Raw genomic sequence first — 23544 nt, forward strand, 5'->3', positions numbered from 1 at the left:
CAAGGAAAGTCAAAGACTTAACAGGAACTAACATTTATTTTTTAAGACAAAATATAAAAGAATATTGATTTTTTACAAAAAAAATGTTAAGACACTTTTTGTTACGAGCGATCATTTGCAAGATGCGGCAACTTTAAAAACTTCAAAAAAATAAGCCTTGAAAATATAGGTCTTCTGCATAAAACATTTAAATGTTAAATTTTTACACATTTTGTATGTATTTTATTTATGTACATAGATATTTCCAAAAAAAAACATCAACCTGTTTTTTCTTATATTTACAATTTTGAAAATATATAAATAATTATTCTTACAACTTCGCCAAAAGTCCGAAAAGTAGTTTTCTGATATTCACTCTTTAAAAGTATGGTTTAAAAAAAAAACACGATATTTAACAGCCAGTATTCCCTTTAAGAAGTTCCACGAAAATTTATTCGATACGAGTGTTAAAAAGAGATATTGCTTGCGACTTGTTTTGTAATGTTTCCATTCAATGGAATAGATAAGTCCCAAAAGAGAACATTTATTTTGTATTCTTCTTCTGATTTTTCCTTACATTCAAAATTTGCATACAACATTTTAAATTTTAACCTTCCGATGACAACAGGGGTGCTATACCACCCCACACTTGATTTTTCTTTTTTTCTTTTTTTGTTTTTTTTTTTGACAACTTTTAATTTTTTTTTTGTATGAATTATCTATTTTCTGTTTGCTAAAGTCTATGAGTATTATGATTAAATTTAAATAATTTGGTTTTACTTTTTCATGTCGTTATAACTTTTTTCGGTTTCAATATTTTATAGGGAATATGCAAAATTTAACTTTTTTTTTCTCCTTCAAATAATTTTTTGATATTATGAAAGATTAGACTTTCCTGAATCTAAATCTGGTTTCAGAAAAATTCTATCAGGTACCATTTTTGTAAAAATCACCCTTTTAGATTCATTTGAACTTGTATAAAATTAAAACTATTTGTCGCATTGAGCTCAAACTTATTCTTCATAATATGACCTATCGATTGACACCAAATATGTTTTTTTTTATATTCATGTTTACTCTTTTTTTAAAATATTGATTGACAAAAAAAGCAGACATTTCGAAATCATTCACTTTTTAGTAAATTCTACATGAAGAAAAGCACCTTAATTAATTAATTAAAGAAAATGTAAAATATCAATGCCCATTATATTTAAAAAGTCAAATATGTAAAGAAAACCAAAATTAAATACATTAAACAAAATTTTTACGTGTTTTGTAATTTTATATACTATTTTTCTATTTAGAAATATCTTATTTGTAATAAACCATTCGATAAACTGCCTTGTAAAGCTTCAGATTTGTTTCTCCTAGAAACAATAGTACACTTTTCTTATAGCTTTTGATGTGCTGAGTTAGAATCCGAAGTCAAAAAAATTCTATCACGTCAGGATTTTAAGATATTCGCATTAAAGTATCACAAAATCAAGTTTTTTTTTAGAAAATCTCAAAAAAACTACTATATCTCAAAAACCGGAGCTGACCGAAATTTTTTGAGTTCGGATTCCAAATCAGCACACTAAATTCCATATATTAATTTTTAGAGATCAGTTTCTTTATGGTAAGATATGCCAAACCTACTAAACTTACTTAAATTAAGATATCTCGAAGAAGAAAAGAGATATTGAGAAGATTGAATTTGAAAGAAAAAAATGAGTTCTTTCATAAACCGTATCAATTTTAATTGTCCTGCCAAATTCGCACCCATGTGCCGACAGAAGGTTGTTAAATCGTAGCACCCATATAATATGCGTTGTTATCGGAAGGTTAAACTAATATAAAAGTGCTTTGGCCTACAAGAGCGTGGATTTAATTTTGAAAACAACTCCAATGCCAAAGATTTTTAACATTGTTTCTTATTTCTTTAAATGCATTTTAATAAAAGAAATCTAGCTTACTTTTTAGTGCATACAAATCACTGTTTCAATGTAAATTATTGTTTTAATAAAAAAAATTAAAGGTTCATTTTATATACTCAGAAATAAATTATTTATTGTACTAGAAAGAAAAACAAACTGGACAAAATAAAAGATTTTTTACCTATTATTTCCATCCAATTTATCCAATATTAAAAATTTGTTTTTGTTAAAAACCACTATATTGAACCCTAATTCTTATCTTTCATTTTTATAATTCAATTTATTTTCAAAAACAACCTTTAAATTCTAACAAAAATTTCAATTATTTGCTAACAGATATTTACAATGGAAATGGTTGGAAGCACAACCTGTAACATATAAAACATTTCGTATGTATCGTGTCCTTGGTAAAGGAGGATTCGGTGAAGTCTGTGCATGTCAGGTAAATATCATATTTTTTTATACACCTAAAATTATTTATTTGTATATTAATCAATTTTATATTTTTATTTCTATTAAAAAAAAGGTACGTGCAACAGGCAAAATGTATGCATGCAAAAAATTAGAAAAAAAACGTATCAAAAAACGAAAAGGCGAATCGATGGTTTTAATAGAAAAACAAATTTTACAAAAAATCAATTCACGTTTTGTTGTTAATCTGGCGTATGCGTATGAAACAAAAGATGCTTTGTGTTTAGTTTTAACAATTATGAATGGTGAGTATATATTTTTTTTTTGTCAATTGAAGTTTTGGAGGCATGTTCATAATGTAAAGGACTTCTGAGTGGGGTTGTTATGATTTTATAATGGCAGTCATATTAAAAATGGGATAAAAGTGTCACTGCTTAATGTTTCTAATAGTTATACTTCGATATTTTATCAAACGAGATGTTCCATTCAAAATATATGTTTTTTTTTTACTGGAAAACACACATTTTAAATATTTAGCAACTTTATATTCGAAAATTTAATGCTTAGGACCATTATTTGCTTAACAATCCTTTCAAATTAGGTAAATTTAGGCTCATACAAAAACTCGAAATTTCTGTGAAATTTATTTTAATGTCTTACGTTATTTTCTTTGGGTGCTTAACATGAATCTACATGAATCTGAATCTGTCCAACAAAAAATATGCAAACAAAAAATATGCAAACAAAAATGCATTTTTTTTTATGTTTTTAGATTAATATTTGAAAAGTGGGAAAATTATGTATTTTAAAAGATTTGTACCTAACAATCCCCTAAAAAATTTATTGATTGAAAACCCCAAACAAAGCAGCAATTTTTATTTTAACGACCAAATACTTTTTCCAGATATATTCTTTTTTTTTCATACAAAAACTATAATTTATTTCAAAGCTCTTTTCATGAAAACTACAAGTCGTACAAAAAAAAACGGATGAGGCATTATTGTTAGTACAAAAAACTCACTTTTCAAATAATTCTTCACAAATTCAGATTCGACACCCAAAAAAAAAAAAGTTAATAAATTTAGTCATTAAAACAATTACACCAAAACTTTATATTAAGTAGTTTTGTTTGAGAAATTGCCTTTTTATGTTTTCTTGAACAAAAATAAGAAAATTACATGTAAAAGTTGTAGATAATTTAATGAATCTAAAAATTTTATTTAGACAATTTTTTCACATAACATTTTGTGAAGATAAACGTTTTTTTTATTGTAGAAAAATACTTAAATTCTTTAACATTTCAATACAATCAAATAAATGATTGAAACTGTAACTTCAAGATGGTGAGAAAAAAATGGTTGCCTACACGGAGAAAAATAGTACACCTTAAAATAAAATGATGGGCACATTAAATTTCACTACCTCAAAATAAAAGGATATCCACTTAAAAAATGGTGATTCCATTTAAACTCAGTTAAATTTAAGATGAAATTCATCTTATTTCAATGTGAATTTTCAATTTTTGTAATTTTCTCGAAAACGGCTTTAACGATTTTGATTGAATTTGACCCACGTAATGCTGTATGTACATCGAACATAACTGCATTTTTAGTATTTCTCAAAAAATACGGATAATGGAAATATGAAATTTAATTTTTTTTTTTTTGAATCGCTAATTTCGGCTTTTCCCTTACATCGTTAATGAGTTATTGCCATTTTCTCGAAAACGACTGTAACGATTTTGCTTAAATTTAACACACGTAATGTTGTTCGTAAATCTAACATATTATCAAAAAATGCGGATAATGAAAATATGGCGAAAGAAATTATTACAAAAAAAAGTTAACATACATTTCTTATGAAATTCCTTAAAAAATCAAATTATAACTAGTTCAAAATATTTTTCCTTAAAAGCTTTGACATAAAAGCTACTTTTATTTTAAGAGCAAGTACGTGCGTCCCCAATCGTGCATTCTATTTGTTTTTTACGTTTTTCTTTTAAAGACGTTTGCCTTTGAAACTGACAAAGTATTCCTGAGAAATTTTACATACAAACCAAATTCAATGAAAATCCATTCAAAGCATTCAGTAAATTTCCCATCTTTTCGCACAAAAGTAAAAGTTTTCATTTTCCTATGAAAAACGCATGAAAGCATTTTTCGAATTAAAAAAGTATACAAGTTTTGTTCCGAGGTTTTTTGTCAAGGAACCTCCTGATAATATGATTAGCAGTAATCAGAAGTTTTCAACTAAAAAAATTCTCAAAAGTTAAAAGTTTTACTGTGTCTCAACACTGGAAAACGAAAAACGGTTACATAAACCTTTCTTTTTTACTTAAGTGTAAATTGACAACCCAAGTACTCAAGAACTGATATTTGTTTCGATTAAAATGGTTCCCCAATGTATTTCGAGTAAAATCCACAGACATCTATACCTACTATAACCGAAAGTGATTCTAAAATGTTGTATTTATAATCCCAAAGTTAACATTGGAATAAGAAATTTCAAAGATTTATTTTGAAACAAAACATTTGTTTTTTATACACACCCAGGCACCCACCCTTAAGGCACATTTAAGTTGCAAATATTAACCATTCTATATTTCTATATTCCATCATTCTATATTTACAAAATGTGAATAAGCTTCATTTGCTTTCTTCAACGGACGTTCAAAGTTTATTTACTGATATTCTCTAACCTCGGTTCTTCTTGGTTGAATGATTTCCCAAATGAAGCTGCTGGTTTGGTAATATTAGTTTGGGGTTTTGGGTTGAAAACCCATCCATTCTGTGGGTGTGGGAAATTACTGAAGTGGAGAAGCCTTTACAAAATTTTGCTTATACCAATACTTCTGTAGAAAGATTAGTTACCCATAATACATTACCTATACTTATACAACATGCCTTCATTATTATACATTAGTTTTGGCCTGCCTTTGGCTTTAGAAAAACACCCAAAGTACCGTTCTCTCTCACTATTTCCATTATTCTCAACTCTATCTATATGTATGTATATTTATAGGTGGTGATTTGAAATTTCACATTTACAATATGGGAGGCGATCCGGGATTCGAATTACTGAGAGCCAGATTCTATGCAGCCGAAGTGGTCTGCGGATTGGAGCACCTCCATCAACAGGGCATTGTCTATAGAGATTGCAAGCCAGAGAATATTCTGCTGGACGACCATGGTCATGTGAGGATATCCGATCTGGGTTTGGCAGTTGAAATACCAGAAGGCGAGATGGTTCGAGGACGTGTCGGGACCGTGGGTATGTATATAAAGTGAAGTGGTGGAGTGTTTTCGATTGAATTGACCCTTTTTAGAATGTTCTCTATTTTTTTTACTTCTTTTTTTTTTTTTTCTTAAAAATAAATTGAATTGATTTAGGATTGTGTTAGAGTAGTATGGTGTTGATGCTAAAATGGGTTAACATATTTTTTTCTCTGCTTTAAGAGGTTGATTGAAGAAGGACATTGTAAACATTTACTCTTGCTTCTCACTTAACAATTGATTATTGTTTGCTTGTTTTTTTTAAGGATATATGGCGCCTGAAGTTATCGACAATGATAAATACTCATTCTCGCCAGATTGGTTTAGCTTTGGATGTTTATTGTATGAAATGATTGAAGGACAAGCACCTTTTCGAATGCGGAAGGAAAAAGTCAAACGAGAAGAAGTGGATAGGCGAGTTAAGGTAAATAATATTGATTGATTATTTTTTTTACTTAAATTTAAGCTTAGCAATTTTTTTTTACACTATTTCTTAAGTTCAAAGATATATTTTATCTATAGTTATATTAAAATTCATAACATTTTAAACAAAATTAACGAAAAAGAATAAAATAAAATCTACGACTGGATCGCACGAACTTTCTCTTAGAATCCAAGTTACTTAATCCTTTAATCCCTGTGAAGTTCTTCACAAACGGATAAAATGCATTTTTGCATTTAATATTTCATATTGATTTTGTCAATATTATGTATTTTAATTGGAAATTATGATACTAGCTGTCATTTTTTCGAAGTCTGAAGAACTTAATCGTGAATATCCAAGCAATAAAACTCAAAGTATATCTTTGTGAGTTTTTGTTAAATTTTTGTTAGTTTGAATTATTTGAAAACTCTCCAACAAAATCTCGAAGTTATTCGTTTTTAAGTCCTATTGGTTGGATATTCGGGAATAGGTTTTTATGACTTACCTATAAAAAATGACAAAAAAAACAATATTACATTATCATGCAAACTTAATGCAATACCTATAGCGTCCAAAGTAAAAGTTTCTCCACTGTTAAAGTTCTTTCATATGATACCTATTTCATTAATGGCAGTGAAACGTCCAAAATGCCCATCCTCCTTTAGTAAACCTATATGAAAAAAAGCATAAAGTTATCTCATTTCAAAGCAAAAAGACAGCTACTTAAAAAAATTTGAGCCCCAAAAAAATATTCAATTGGATTTCTTTTATTAAGAATTAAAAAAAATAAAATTTTTAGTCTGACAAACACAAAATACATAGGTTGTACTAAAACAACGACCAAAAGTATCGTGTTTTTTACTCTCTAACTTCCAATTGCTCACATTCAGAAATTCTAAGTTCGAATATTTTAACCCTTCTTTATTAACTAAATAATAAAATTTATTTCATTCAATTATCTTTACAAATGTGAAAGTTATCCACCAATTTATAGACGTTGAGACGTTTATGTGGTGGTCTACCCAGCCTTAAGGTGCATTTTCGAAAAAAAAAAAAAAATCAAAATCGTTAGAGCCATTTAAAAAAATTAACAAAATTAGTTTGCCGGTTTGTTCTAGTTATTAATCAACATTTAAAAAAAAAAAAAAAATCAGTGACTCTTTTTTGAAAATTTGATTTTTCAAAATATAAAAAAAATCCAAATTTTTAAACTTTTATCAAATCATGTCTTTGTCTTACATAATTTTCTTTTTCAAAGAAAAAAATTGACAGTGTTTTTTTTACTGTGGCATCATTTAACTCAGAAAAATACGTTGTTTTGTAGAATTTTTTCTTCTGATTTAACTAAGATCAATTTATTCTCTTTAGCAAAAAAAAAATATTTCAATTTTTAAACAAAAAACAAAAAATTAAGGAAAAACCAAAAAAACTAACAACTTTTAATCAACAAAGAATAAAAAGATCCAAAAATCTGGAAGTTTGATTTTCGGGACATGCATTTATAATTATGGCTCAGTGAACGTCCTAAGTTTTTGGACATAAGTGTCAAACGCAACTCCGACTTTTTAGTCTTTTGGCCTAAAATGGTCTGTCACGGCTCATAAACTTTCAATAAAATTGGCGTCATTAATCATGCTTGTGGGACTAACGATTTGCGAGGTATCGCTCTTCAAATTCTGTTGGTTTAATAATGATGATAATAATGAAAATGATTTCGTTCAAATTTGTTTTGATATTAAAACTTATAAAAACTGGAATTTTCGACCTCGTGAGGGAGTTCAATCCACCATTTTTACTCAAAGATGCACAAAAATGTATTTCATCAAATAGCTCGTTAGAGCATAAAATAAATCTTTTGAAATCAAAATTACTTTAGTAAAGAAGCATAATTTAGTATTTACGTATAAATAAAAATAGTTCTTTAGTTCAAATTTAAAACCATTCTTTTTCATTTCAACAGGAAGACCCCGAAAAATATTCCACCAAATTCAACGATGAAGCCAAATCTTTGTGCCAACAGCTTCTCGCAAAATCTATTAAACTTCGACTTGGTTGTCGAAATGGTCGTCAAGGGGCTCGTGAAATAAAACTTCATCCATTCTTTAATGTTATCAATTGGAAACGTTTAGAAGCTGGAATGGTTGAACCACCTTTTGTTCCAGATGTAAGCTTAATTTTTTTTAAATTCTAAGCCATTTTATAAAATGTATTCGTATTTTATAGCCTCATGCCGTATATGCCAAAGATGTCCTTGATATTGAACAATTTTCCACCGTCAAAGGTGTCAACATAGACGATTCCGATTCAAATTTTTATACGAAGTTTAACACTGGCTCCGTATCGATATCATGGCAAACTGAAATGATCGAAACGGAATGCTTCCGTGAGTTAAATGTTTTTGGCATTGATGAATGTCCAACACCAGATTTATTAATAAATGCTACCCCAGTTATTGAAAAAGCTGGATGTTTTCCATTTCGAAGAAAGGTTTGTTTTTTAAAAAAATTATTAATAATATTACATTTTATTTATGATGAAAAAATTAAAATTCATTCCAGAAGAAGCAACCAGCTAGAACTCAGCCCATACCCATTCCTGAACATTTACTAACAACTAGTCACAGTGTATCATCGGCAACAGTTGAAAGCTGATAGAAATTAACCAAATTAACTTCGGTGTTGTATCATTTATCCTGAAAAATCGAAAATCAAATTTTAAAACATTTTGCAAAATTCAAATAGAATCCAAAAAGAAAACAAAAACAAAAAAATTAGAAGAAGAAAAAGATGAAGATAAAAAAAAATTGAAAACAAAAGACTTTTGCTGCCAGGACAAAGGGAAGAAGAAGAAGAATACTTTCAAATCAAGCGAATAAATCGTGCAAAGATAAATGTGTTCTATAAGTCTATATATATGTATAAATATAAACAAAAAATATAAAAAATAAAACTAATGGAACAGCAATTATAAATAATAAGAAAAAATATTATTTAAAACTTTCTATGTGTCGAGAAAAACAAAAAAAAACATATTGTATAACAAAAAAAAAAAAAAAAACATTCATTATATCCATAATCAAATAGAACATAAAAATATTGTAACAAACTCACAAAAAAAAAACAAATAACTATACGCATAAACTAAAACCATTTATATACAAAAAAAAAAAAAACATGTAATTGAAAAAACGCGCAATTTTTGAATCAATCATATTTTTTTGTAATTTATACAAAGGGATGTAAAAGAATTTTTTAAACATTTATTTGTTTGTTTATTTAACTTTAAAATAGTTGGAATTTATTTAGTGAATTTTTAGGAATATTTTTTTTTTAAGATGGAGGAATGAAATGATTGTGAGTTAAAATTTGTATTATTATTAATTTTATTAATTATTTTTTTTTTCAACATCGAATTTTTCTTTGTATTGTGTAATATATTTATAAGTTGACTATTAATATTATAAATATGTTTTTTTTTTAAATACATCTTTAAGTATAAATTTTACTTTTATGAATGTTTTATTATTATTACATTTTTTTTTTTTTTATTTTTAAAATATTTGTTTGTGTTAAAATTTAGTTTAATACTTAAATTGAAATGTTTTTCTTTTTTTTAAATTGAATTATTGATGAATTATGTTTATGTTTTACTTTTTTTTAATAAATAAAAAAAGAAAGATGAAAAAATGAATTTAAATTAGATATAATATACTCGTACATAATATGATTAAAAAATAAAATATGAAATATGAATTTGTAAACTTAGTTTAAACGAAGTAAAAAGTTGATAAAATAGATGAAAATGTTTGGTTTTATTTTTATTTTCAGTTCTGTTATTAGTTTGTTGTAAAAAAAATTCGTTTGTTTTTATTTGTCTAGTTGCTCAAAAAGTCTTTTAGAAAATAGGTTTTTGCCTATTAACAACAGCCTGTTGACAATCGAAAAATATCCCAACGTTATTAATGATACAAAATTAAAGTCATTTTTGGAATCAAATGTTCCATTAATCGAATCAGGATAAGGCAATTAAATGCAAAAAATAATATGAATGTCTTTCATAGATTTTATAGAATTTTTAAAGACTGCACTTAGTGTTTTGGAAAAATTGATAATCCTGCTTTTCCCTAGGGCTGACAAACCAATACTTTACATCTTCCTCTTTAATTTTAGGCTTATTTGAAGAATAAATTTTAAACCTCAAGTTCTCACAAGTTGATTTCTTTTTTACTTTTTTCTTTTCAAAATTTGTATTCAAAGATGATAATGTTATGACTGAATGAAGCTAAATATAAGTTGTAGAATAACTCAGCTTCAAATCTAAAAAAGAACTTATTTTTCAAGAGCATATGTGAGTGTAGCTATGTACTTTAGAATTCAACGTGGAAAAGAATCTTTTTTTTAAATTCTTGGCAGAAAATTTTTCCTGGCTCCTTTTTTTCACTTGAATTTTTAGAGCGAACATGAAACCACCACAGTTTCACTTTAAATGTTAATTTCTTTCGGCTGATACTGGCTGATACTTTTACAATTCTGATCGAATAAAAATACTTCGAACAGTTGTCCAGGTGAACCTCACAATAGGACTGACCTCTACTTTGATTACTACTTTTAAGACCACCTTTTTTTAATTTTCCGCACAAGTTTTAATCTCGCGCGTAAAAATCTTATGTGCTAGAAATTGTGATGAAGAGCCCTTTAAGTGAAAATCCGATTTACCAACCATAACAAATAGGTTGCATTTTGTTTAATAGATAAAAACATTTTTTATGCGGGTTTTAGTTACTCTTTAATTGAAAATATTCCTCATACGCCCCAGTGAACGTTTATTAAGTTTTTTATATGATATTAGAAATTAAAATTGGAAGGTCGATTTGAATTGGTTTGTTGTAGGATTTTTTATTAAATCAATTTTAGTACAGACTGTTTAACAGTATAATTTATTAGTTTTTATCTTTATTAACGTTTCGTTGTTACTCCCATTTTTTCAATCACCATCACAATTGGGTCGAATTCAGCTAGGACGATATTTGATCGCTTACAAGATTGGTATTTGATGGATGGCCGCCTTACTTAAAAGATTGCCGCAGGAATATTTTTGTTGGCAAAAAGCGAAAAGAGATTTTTTTTGTAAAATAGCTCAAATTGACCCATAAGGTTTAAAACGGATGGTTAATAAAAATATTGGTCGGATACAAATGAGACCTCTTCAGAAGAAAATGAATGTAATAATACTGCGAATTTTAAAAGAAAAATTGATTAAAAGACTTTAAAAATATATTAAGACTTCATTAAAGTTTTAATATTGAACAAAGTCATAAACAGATTCAGTATTTGCATTTTTGCAGTGATTCTTTTTCATGTCGTATATTTTATTAAATGTTTTTGGCAACAAATTTAACACATATGTATAAACATTTTAAAAAAATGGTCCTGGTCGTGAAACCCCAGGGAGAATTTTGTTTCACTAGAAAAAATTATTTTTCCTTCGGGATTTTTCGTGCGATCGTGAATCGCTCTCGAAAATTTTTTCCGGATAAAAAAAAATTGTATTGACTGACATCTTTTTTTCCCTGGAGAATTCATTGACGGTATCACTCAAATTTCGAAGGAAAACTCTCCGATTCGTATGAAATCAGACAAATTTCCTTTCCGACTGATAACTCCATATGGTCGATTGCTGGTAAGTTTCTTCACTGTATAATATTGTTAAAAAAAAAACAACAGAAATATGAGGAATGGTTTCAGGCGGGGTGCATCTGGCTATTTCAAATAAAACGAATTCTTCTGAAATTGACCTATCAGTTTTAAGTCTGTTTTAAAAGCAAGATCCTCCAGATTAGATATGAGAGCTTTGATCGCAAATCCTTAAAAAAAAAACAAACGCAAAATCTGGGCAGAAGATTTCAATTCGAACGGATTTTGTGGTTATTTATATCTTTAAAATCAGCAGATTATTTTTTACCATTCAAATCAAAGGTAAGTAAAACATGGAAGTTTGATCTCTGCAAAACAATTTAATGGTTTGTATTTACTTTGAAATTATTCCAATAATATTTTTTTTAATAATTACTATTTTTATCACAAACTGTTTTATAAGCGCAATTGTACTTTTTATTTCTTTTTTTTAATTTATATATTCTTGATTTCTTATTCTTAAAAAATTATTAAAAATAACAACAACTGATAGAATATAAAGTATAAAATAAAAAAAAAAACTATCAAGGTAAAATTGTAGTTAGATTGCATACAAAATTGCAGAGCAAAATGCTTCATCAAAATATTAGTGTTTTTTTTTTTATTTTGTTTTGTTTTGAGAAAAAGACATTTTTTTATACAAATATTTTAGGAAAACAACAAATTTTACAACAAAAACATGCAAAACAAAGAGTTTCTTGATAAAAATACATAAATTATTATTAGATACTAAATGCTACATGTCAAAAATAAAAGCAACAGGCATTAGTTGTGCAATATTAATTCAAGATAAAAATAAAATAAAGTCTTATAAAAAAAATGTAGTGTTAGTATTATGTAAGTAACTAATATTATACTGATATACAAATACCAAATATTTTAGTTATTTTAAGTAACATAATATGTTTAATCAATTGCATCACAAGAAAATAAAAAAAATAACAAAATACATTAATATAAAAATGAATCATTCAAATGCTAAGCAAATACTAAATAAATACGGAAAAATTATTAATTTTATAATGTAGAATATCAAGCATAAAAATAAAACAAAATGAAAACAATGTAATACAAAAAAGAGAAATAAAGCATGTAAACCTAAAACATTTTAAAAATAAAACAAAATAAATTCTTAGAAGAAGAGTTTTATTACAATAACACATAACACTGGTTAACAAATTTAAACTTTTTTTCTTGTTGCCGAAACAAAAAAAATTAATCAGCTCCCGAAATATTACCGTTAGAAAATGCAGTGCTTCGGACCTTATTCTTTTATATAAGGAAAATTCTTTGAGCAAATATATTAACGGTTTTTATAAGAACCGTTTTTCACCATTCAAAACCTTTTTAAATCTTTCCGATATCTTTATTACTGCCTGAGATATCCTCAGTTGTTTGACATGTTATACAAATTTTATAACATCATTATCTCCTTTATAATATATGAAGCCAAACCCACTTATTTCAATTTAAGATATCTCGGACAATACAAAAGATATTGAAAAGATTTAAACAGGTATCGAACGATGGAAAACAGTTCTTATAGAAGCCGTTATTTAATATGCTCAAACTATTTTCCTTATACAAAACAATTAGGTCCGAAATACTAAAAAAAAAACGTTTTTTTTTGCATTTTCTAACGGTAATATCTCAAAAATAGGAGCTGATTAGTTGTTTCTGAATTCGGATTCGAGTTCACCACACCGAAAACCTTCAGAAAAGTGTATTTTTGTTTCGGCAACAAAACCCTTGTAAACCAGTGTAATCGATGGTAAAATATTGTTTTTTAAAAATCACACTGTTTGAAAACTGATTTTTGGCTTTTGAACTTGGGAATGTTGGAAGACACTTACATAAGTATCTCTGAAAGATATAAAATCGTAAAAATCAGCGAAATATCTGCAACGACTTAAGCACAACAGTTGACTCCGGTCAATAGATCGTGAATAAAAATAAAGGCATTAGCCCAAAAAATTATATTTTTTGATTCAATTGAGACCAGAAAATTAAAGAAATTCTCCAAAAACAATGTTGGTAAGACTACAATAGTTGAACTATTTCTGAAATGGTCAAATAACCTATGTCATATAGCCCAGTCGGAATAAACATTGCAAATGAAAAAAATTTAGTAGTGAATTTTTTTTTATAGAGCAGTAGAGGAGGTCAGTGGGAGCTTTAAACAAGTTTTAGTGAATTACTCGGTCGTTTTCGATTTTTGACAAAAATTGTTGAGGCAAAACTTTTATTTTCAACAACTTTTGTCTTAATAATTTTTTTTTGAGTCAATTTGAAAATACTATCCCTTACTGAGCTTAAACCCCTTTTTGAGTATAGATTTTAAGTTCAACGCAATATGGGAGTGTTTTTATATGTTTTTGGGGGTGAGAAATCTAGCTGCGATGTTAGTTTTTGCAAATTCCTGAAATTTTTTAAACAAAAGTAACAAAAGTATTTTAAAACCGATAAATGTTATGTTAAAGAAAGTAAGTTAATATTATAACTTTTGATCTTTTACAAAAAAAAGGCAATTTTTGAATTTTTCAAAAATTGGTATATCGAAATATGTTCAATTGTTTATAAGAGAACATAAACAGAGAGAAAGTTATAAGCAATTGGTAACATATCTAAGGCAATAATGGACCGATTCGAAAAATTCAAAAACTGTAGGTATTCTTTTTTTAAGACATTAATTAAATCCAAGATGACGGCCTTGGCTCAAGCTCGATTTTCCCGAAAAAATGGTTTAAGCTCCCAGTGACCTCCTTTACCGTTCTATGAAAAAAATTTCACGATTAATTTTTTTCCATTTCAGTTTTATTTTTTTTACATCCCAACTGGGCTAGTATGAATGTTCGTTTAAAGATAGATAGCTCATTCAAAAAGACTCTCTTTCTCTATAAAAGGTCAAAGCAAACAGCAGTGGATAAGCTTCAGATTTCTAGATTTTATAAAAAAGCAGAAGATATGCCCTCAGGAAGTTCAAATTTGGAAAGTTTGGACATCACATCAATAAAATGAGTGCTTTTATGAAAGTTAAAATCAATATAATTTGAAATGAGATTAGTTTCTCTGACACAACGAGTTATTGGTTCATTACGAGCATAGTTTACTCTGTGTTCCTTTTCTCGGAATAGACAACGTTCTCTTATCTGACGCGACGGAGCATACAAATCAATTAATGATAAAAGCATAGGGCATATGATGTGACAAAATATCACTAATGAACATTACAGACATCATTTTTCTTCTATTTTCGAGAGATTGATCTCCAAGAAGTTTACATCTAGTTGAGTATGACGGTATTTCGATGTTCCAACCGAATTTCTGGATTGTATACCTTGTAAATTTTCTTTGGATCATTTCTATTCTGTTTGAATAAATATTGTAGCAAGGATTCGAAATCACACAGCAGTATTCTAAGTTAGAGCTAACATAGGCGTTATAGAGAGATTTAAGGGCAAAAGGGTCCTTGAAGTCTTTGGTATTACGTTTAATAAACCCTAGCATTGAATACGATTTAGCTACAATAAATTCTATGTGCTTGGTAAAACTTAGTTTTGAATCAAATATTACACCAAGATCTTTTTTCTCCAAAACTCTTTCAAGAACAAACGTATCAACTGTGTAATAAAATGTAATTTTTGAAAATTTCGAAAAAAAGAAAAAATTTAACATTTCTTAACATTCAAGAGTAATTGATTAGTTGAACACCATTTTGTCAACTTATGGAGATCGTCTTGTAAGAGAATACAATCATTTAAAGATTTAACGCATCTGAAAAACTTCAAATCATCTGCAAATAGAAGCCTACTGGAGTTCAAAAAGATATCAGCCATGTCATTAATAAAGATTAAAAAAAGAAGGGGGCCAAGATGGCTACCTTGGGGGACACCCGAGGTTACTACAATTGGATTTGACAGCACCTGATCTATAGAAACAAACTGTATACGACCCTTTAGATAGGATTTTAGCCATTGCAACGTGTTTGAATGAAAACCAAATAGTTTCAATTTTTCAATCAATATACTATGACTGACTCGATCAAAAGCCTTTGCAAAATAAGTATAAATAACATCAATTTGGTACCCTTCTTCGAGTTTATTTAAGATGAAATTGGAGAAAATTGAAAGATTAGTGGCTGTAGATCTACCTGCAACAAAACCATGTTGAAATGGTGAAATATGCTCCTTAAGAAGAAATGTCAATTTTCCACATATAATTTTCTCGAAGAGTTTCGGTATACTCGATAGTTTACAAATAGTCCTGGCCCTGCTTTGGACCAGTTTTATGAATTGGAGATAAAAATGATTTTTTCCAAACTGAATGGAATTCACCACTCACAAGGGAGGTGTTGAAAATGTAAAAAAGGGGCATAGCAGGTGCACATTTTTTTTAAATGATTGGTGGAATTTCATCAGGGCTGGCTTACAATCACTATTTAAGCTTAATAGACCTTCTTCGATTTCGGATATATTAATCTCTAACTGACCAATGTCAACCTTATAATTTTGATTATTTAAATCAGGGGTCGAATTACGGCATACGTTCGTTAACGAATGGTTGCTATGTGTCCCTATCGTTTTCTAATAATTAAATAGAGACAGAAATAGTGAAAACGTTAACGTATGATCGTAATCGTGTGCCGTAATTCCACCCCAGCTCTACTTAAATGATCTAAATTAGATTTCTAATAGTTTGATTCAAAATAATGGGCAAACGAATTACAAATATTGGGAAGATCCCAATATGTTGACCCAAGGTACTTCATACTACTAGGAATACCATTGGACATTTTTTTTTTTTTGAATTAACTGGATCAAAATGCATTTGCAGGACTAACTCTGAGTTAAAACAGTAGTAAAAAAAACGGCCCTAAAGCTGTTTCTCTTAGCAAAGTCGATTTTGGCAAGATGTCAATAGACAGAAAAATTATCGACAGAAAATTAAATAGACAGGAATTAAATCGAAATAAGATGCTCTCCAGTTTCAAGTTCAACAATCAACACATATTCTTTTAATAATCTGTAAAAACCTTGAACTTCGCTTGTAACATTAATAAAAAGGTATAAGTATAAAGTAACGTTCAAGGTTACAAGGTGTCAATATAAATATATAAAATGGAAATTGATCTTATCCCCATCACATATAATTGTATTCCCGATCAACCGATTCACAATATCTTTGTATAAAACAAATAGTTATTGCAACATTTTGTGCAAACTTCATGCCTGAATGAATATTGCAAAATTAAACAAGTGCCTGTTGTTTCTATAGCTATCCGGCCGTTATACTTCATTTCAATCTGTTACTACTACCCCTTTGATCGAATTTTGTGTGACACAGTGATCTTAGCCAATCAATGTCACATTTCACATAACATTGAAATAAATATATCACCAATCGTAATCCATATGTTTGTTTGTTGGGATGCTTTTATGAATAGATATATGGGACACATTAATGTATCTAACATCTGTTTTGAGTATATCGATATGAGTGTCTACAAAGAATTTACAAGTGATTTCATAGAAACATGACCGACCCTAAGCAACAAGATCGTTATTTGAATTCACCCTTTCATGCACAGGGTAGTTCAGGTTAGAATGTAATAAAGAAAAACTTGACCGAATGAATGCCAGCAATCTTCAATTTGTATTTTAGCTATTAAACTAATATTCACATAGCAACTTGTTGCCAGAAATGTTTTGTTTCAGCAACAATGTTGCTTTTTTTTAATTGTTTTTTTTTTTTATTAAAAAAAGTTATTGGATGGAAGTTTTTTGTATTGCGAGAAAAAAATTTCCAGCTGCAAAAAAATTCTTACCAACATGTTGCCAGAGTAAATCCCTTCTTTTAGAATCAGTGCAGTACATTCAACTAATCAATATTTTGTCGATCCTGAAGCTTTTAATGTTCAACAAAACGAGCAAGTCTATTGCTTATTCTATTTTCATTTTAATTTATTGTATTCTAAGAATATTTCAAGTTAACATCTTTGACGGGTCACCCTGTAAATTGCTTATAATGGTTCAATTTTATTTGATGAACAATCGAAATAAATCATTGCCATCTGGAAGTCGCAAGTCGATCTGTTCCCTTCGTACAGAAAGATGAGCAAGCCTGGAGACTGCTGCGATGTCTTGAAACTATATCTTGTTGGCGGATGGAAACCATAATCAAGTGTCATATATTTTTTGCAACCAGTAAAAACTGACAGAACCATGACGTCAGGATGATGCTAGAAATAGGAACAAAAAAAATTGTTCCTCACAGCTTAGAATTTATGTATGTGTGTTTGCTTCTCGATCTAATTTCGAATTGATTTTTTATTCTATCGAGTTTAAATGCTAGCTCAGTTTAGAAATTGGAACAGTTGTGGTTGGGACGGTTCAAAAGTATGCTGCGGTCAAGTGCGGGATAAAGAAATAAGTTTGATCGGTTTTTGTGTGTCTTTCAAATAAGAATGTTTGATTCAAGGATGGGAGTTGGGATATTGATGGTTTTTTGTGCATTGGCTGCCTTTTGTACGGCAAGTGTTCATAGGTCATTAGAGGATGCTCGAAGTGAACGCAATCGATTGGTGCAGAAGTACATTAAGACATTGAAAAAGGAAGAAGGTGCAATTAGACTAGTTGGGGGACCAAATGAATATGAGGGTAAGTTATGTTTTTTTTCAGTTTCTATTATTAGAGGTAAAAAAGTGAATAACTTCAGAAAAGATTTAAATTTTTTCTGAAGTTATTTTCTGGTGATTTTGGTTTCAAAATTTGTTTAATAAATTTTGGAAATGGTATGTCCTTTAGGAATAATAAATGTTATAACTTCACTTTCTCCTTTTCGTTTCTTGGTGATATATAAGGTGCAATCTGTTTTTACTTTTTAAGTCGTGTCGGTTTTCTCATTTGGTTTCTTAATTTAATTAAATATGTTTATTAAACACTTAAGTTTAAGATAATATAATTTAAATTTGTCTTCAATCTTCATATTTTTTTTTTATTTTTAAAATATGTTTAGTTTTATAAATTAAATGAAACGAAGAAACATTTTCTAAAATAGCTAAACCAAATAAAATGCACCACTGTATCTCACGTATTCGCTTTTTTATAGATTTTTTTTTAATTTTTCAATTCGTTCTCTAAACTTTCAAGAAAACTTAAAACAAAAGTTGAGCTCACACAAACTTAAAAAAATTTTCTTCTGCATATAATTTTTGAAAAATAAATTATTAGCAGAAAATTAATGGTGGTAATGGGAAAATTCGACTGAACCACAGCAGATGGAGGAGGGACGGGGGAGGGAAACAAAAAGGATCTTGTTGAAAAAATGAGATTTTTAAGGAATCCTGCAAAAAATGCCACTCTTATCAAAAAAAAATTGTGAATAAAAGTTGAAGATATTTAAAATATCTTAAATTTTTACTTACATCGGCTTTTTATGTTTATCTATTTATATGTCTATTTTTCAACTTTCAAGTGAGCTTAAATGTTGTTTAAAGCACAATATATATTTCAACCAAAACTTCTTTGATTAAAAAAATTTCTTAATTTTTAAAATTTCAATACAACATTTTTTTAATTGAAACTTTTACTTTAAAATGGAAATATGAAAAGTATCTTGACTATTAATGAACATTCTTTTAAACTATTTAAAAAAAAAAACAAACAAACATTCAAAACTTTTGAACGACGTAGATAAAAATTAAATGGGTTGGGGTCAAAATTCTGTTTTACAAAATTCTGCCAAAAATTGAAAAAGGTTTTGGAAAATGTTAAACATTTTGTAAAATCATCTTCTAGCAAAATTTGCTGCCTATTTGAGATTAGGTACTTACTTACAGTATTTTGTCAATTTTTTGAAATATTCATATTTTTTTAAAAATCAATAAATTTAAAAATATTGAGAAAAGGTTTTTAATGATAAATATCTTCGAAAAATAATAATTGAGCATTGTTTAATTAGTCAAATAAAAATTCATATTCAAAACATTAAATAAGAAAAGGAATATATTTTATCACACAACATCGCTTCTATAATTAGTTTTCAACGTTTTACTTGTATAGATGTAAGTTATAAAAAAGTCAGTAGGGGAGAAGGGGGTAAATTTGACATTTAGTTTTTAAAGGCCTGTATTTTCGAAAACTGTAAATGTATTCCAATGTTTTGTTTTGTATTTGATTTATTGACTATTCAAGATTATACTAACACTAATTTTTTTTTTTTACAACATTTCAACATTTAAAAAAATAATGTTTTCTACAAAAAGTCATTTTGTCTATTGTTTGATTATAAAAAAAAATAAATCTTCGGTTTTAAACAATTTTTTAAACAATATAACGAAAAAAATAAACCAAAAAATTCATTTTCTACAAAGAAGAAGAAAAAACAAAAAACCATAAAATTTTTCAAAAAAATTCCTCCATTAATAAAATTAATCGATGTCGATTTATTTTTAAATAATTTATTTAATATATAATTCCCCAAAATCAATGTAAATCTCTGCCCCCATTGCAAAAGTTAAAGGTGCCCCGAAGGAGCCTCATAAGTGTTTTTCTTTTTTTTTTCAATAACTAATACTATTTTTTTACAAAGCTGGTTTTAATTTACTAAACTTTAAGCATAGTGCTATCAAAATATTGATTCACCACTAAAAAAACTTTTTTATTAGGTTCAGAAATCGCTTAAATAACTGTGGTCAAAAATTAGATCAGAAATACAGAAAACACATGGTACTCCGCGAAAAGTTAATGAAAGACTGCGAAATTTCACAAAGTTTCTTTAAATCAAAGTAAGCTTCTTTCTTCATCCAAACTATTCTTTATTAAGGACACGATCATACCGAAAAACTCAAATTCAAATGTGCCCCGGTGTCAAATGTACCCCCACTTACCCTACTCTAAGCAGCTTAAAAATTATTTGTGATGGTTAAACAGCAAGCAGTTAAGAAAATACCAACCTAAAAAACATTGATGCGGTGTATTTTGGTATATTAAACGCATATGCTATGAAAAAAAAGCAGAATTAGTAGAATTTTTTTTGTTAAAAAAAAAAAATGCTGGCAGGATTTTGAAAAGAAAGCAGAATAGAAAAAAAGCAGAATTTTGAAAAACAGAATTTTCTTGAAAAAAGCAGAGTTTTGTAAATCAGAATTTTGAACCGCTCCCAAATTAAATACTTCGAGTAAAAAAGAGTGTCTAAAACTAAAAATCGTTGTCCCATAAAAAATGTTCCACATACGCCATAGTGACCCTCAAAGTTAAACCGAAATATACACTTGCCTTTTAGAAATATATTCACTATCCTGCACCTCGTTGCTTTGTCAGGTTAACAAGCCCCTCAATTATGGAATGTTTCATATCTCTGTCCAACTTTACTATGTTTTTTCTATTCGGTTACTGACCATGCATTTGCCTCTGGACAAAGTAAAAGTATAATGAATAGGTCATACTGTATACTGCCCAAGAAGGTTTCAACATGAAGGAATTTCCTTGCATATTATTCGATCAAGAAAAATAAATGGTTTTGAAATTAAAGTTTTGAATTAATTGGTTTTTTCTTCTGTGGCTACAAAGGACATACATAGATACTTACTACATCCTTATTATTTTTACTATATAACTAAAAATCATTTTCTTTTACTCTGCAGGTAATATTGAAATTCTCCATAATAACAAATGGGGTTCTGTTTGTGATGACGAATGGGATAGCACAGAAGCTCAGGTAGTTTGTCGCCAGCTGGGATTTCCTGGATACAAAAAATTCACCCACAGCGGAGCATATGGCCCAGCAAGACGTAAGAATGTGAGCATACACTAAAACTATTATCTTCATGATTATCTTTCTCTGCAGGACGTTTCTGGATGGATAATGTCATCTGCACTGGAAATGAAAAGGAATTAACTGACTGTCGTTTTGACGATTGGGGAAAAAGTGATTGTGAATCATCTGAAGCAGCAGGTGTTGTTTGCAGAGCTCCAATTTCATCCAAATTCACGGCTGTCAAACAGGCACCAAAAGAAAAAGTCCCAAAACAACGTATTCACTATTCACATCGAATGGATGTTAGGTTGATGGGTGGACGAACGAAGAAGGAGGGTCGCGTTGAAATTCAAATAAATGGTGGCGAATGGGGGACGATTTGTTCGGATGGATGGTCCTTGTTGGAGGCAAATGTTGTTTGTCGACAATTGAAATTGGGCTATGCCGAAGGAGCCTTCCAAACGGATTTCTTTGGTGGAGCAAATGTGTCCAAGACCATTTTGAGTGGAACAGAATGTTATGGGAATGAGTCTTCTTTGGCCGATTGCTTGCATCATGACCATTTGAGTGGATTCAATCACTGCCACGGAGCTTGGAATCATGTTGCAGCGGTAACGTGTAATCACCTGGCTCCAGATTTGGTGTTCAACTATCTGGAATTGGAACAAACAGCTCATTTGGAAGATCGACCCATGTTCTTTTTGCAATGTGCGATGGAGGAGAACTGTGTGGCTGCAGAGGCATACGAAATTCAGAAAGCTAATCCTGACTGGCATTTAATAACAAGGAGACTGCTGAAGTTTACAGCGAGTGTGCTAAATGCGGGAAATACGGATTTCAGACCCTCGATTCCGAAACATTTGTGGGAGTGGCACATGTGTCACATGTAAGTTGTTTGGGTAAAGCTCTGTTGTTCTTGAAGGTTGGAATTGGAATTTTTTTTGCAGGCATTACCACAGCATGGAAGTATTTGCAGTTTTCGACATTTTTGATCTGCATGGAAATAAAGTTGCGCAGGGTCATAAGGCGTCCTTCTGTTTGGAAGACAATCAATGTTTGCCAGGAGCTAAACCAAAATATGCTTGTGCCAATTTTGGAGATCAAGGTTAAAATAATTTGAAAAGATTTTTTAATAAATTAATGTACAATCTAAATTTTCTTGTAGGAATCTCTGTAAACTGTTCAGATATTTATCGCTACAACATCGACTGCCAATGGGTTGATATAAGTGAAATGGAAGTTGGTGATTATATCATGAAGATTTCGGTGAATCCGGAATTCAAAGTTTCGGAAATGTCTTTCGATAACAATGCTGCTGTATGCAAGTTAATGTACACTGAATCGTATGCTAGAGTATACGATTGTCACATGACACGACCTTAAAATGTTCTAATGTTTATTTTTTAAATAGCGTTAGATTTTAAGTTTTATATGTACAGTAAAATATTGATTCACTTTGTATTTTGTGTTTTTGAGAAAAAATTATATAATATCTTTTTCAAAATTTGACATAAACGTTTCATTTGCTGCATGAGAAGAAAGAATCCTAGTAGCATTCTAACGTAACGTACCTGAAATTTTTTGGTGTTTGCAGTAGATTTTAAGTGCTGTTACAGTTTTTAGATCAATTTAGACATTAAGAAACTATTCTAAATCGTATCTCAATCAGACTAACTAAATGTAAAAAAAGGGTTAAAATCTCAAAATGGAACATTTCGGGTATCTTTTCCGAAAAATGTTGGATGTTCATTGGCCAAAAAATCAGATCTGGTAGTTCTGACTAAGTATAAAGTGGTTTTGAAAAATGTTCGCATAATTAAATCCTATAACAATTTCATTAGATTTTTAATTTCAGTTTGATAAAATTTTGGAAACTTATGGAAATAATTAGATTATCAAAAATTTTGTAAAATTCCTTTTCGTTTTTAAATCAGGAGGATTTTGTAGGGGGTGTCAAAAATTATCTCTATTGAAAAAATGAAAAGAATTTTAACCAGTTTTTCTTAAAGAGTAAAAATGGTAAGTCAATTTAAAAAAAAAAAAATATGCCTGAATTAGATGCACGAACTTGCTCTTTAAATTTAATTTGCTTA

The 23544-nt window shown here is 28.9% G+C and overlaps 2 protein-coding genes across 6 annotated transcripts in view; both read left to right on the plus strand.

Moving 5' to 3' along the window:
• LOC129913471 (G protein-coupled receptor kinase 2) overlaps positions 1 to 9209 on the plus strand; it is a 224382-nt gene extending 215173 nt beyond the window's left edge. For 4 of the 5 annotated variants that reach the window (XM_055992165.1, XM_055992166.1, XM_055992168.1 and 1 more), the window contains 7 exons: positions 2232 to 2337; positions 2422 to 2611; positions 5328 to 5576; positions 5845 to 6002; positions 7963 to 8166; positions 8226 to 8489; positions 8561 to 9209. In XM_055992165.1, the coding sequence (XP_055848140.1) occupies positions 2232 to 2337; positions 2422 to 2611; positions 5328 to 5576; positions 5845 to 6002; positions 7963 to 8166; positions 8226 to 8489; positions 8561 to 8653 (1264 nt within the window). In that variant the 3' untranslated portion in view covers positions 8654 to 9209. The remainder of the gene's footprint in view (positions 1 to 2231; positions 2338 to 2421; positions 2612 to 5327; positions 5577 to 5844; positions 6003 to 7962; positions 8167 to 8225; positions 8490 to 8560) is intronic. The other variant, XM_055992167.1, reaches the window with a different exon arrangement.
• Positions 9210 to 18043: 8834 nt separating this feature from the next.
• On the plus strand, positions 18044 to 22910 carry LOC129913478 (lysyl oxidase homolog 2B). The gene is made up of 5 exons (XM_055992174.1): positions 18044 to 18351; positions 21339 to 21485; positions 21542 to 22337; positions 22399 to 22556; positions 22617 to 22910. Exons 1-5 carry the CDS (start codon positions 18159 to 18161, stop codon positions 22832 to 22834), a joined length of 1512 nt encoding a protein of 503 aa, XP_055848149.1. The 5' UTR covers positions 18044 to 18158; the 3' UTR covers positions 22835 to 22910.
• Positions 22911 to 23544: the final 634 nt, after the last annotated feature.

Source organism: Episyrphus balteatus, chromosome 3, assembly GCF_945859705.1.
Source record: "Episyrphus balteatus chromosome 3, idEpiBalt1.1, whole genome shotgun sequence".
NCBI lineage: Eukaryota > Metazoa > Arthropoda > Insecta > Diptera > Syrphidae > Episyrphus > Episyrphus balteatus.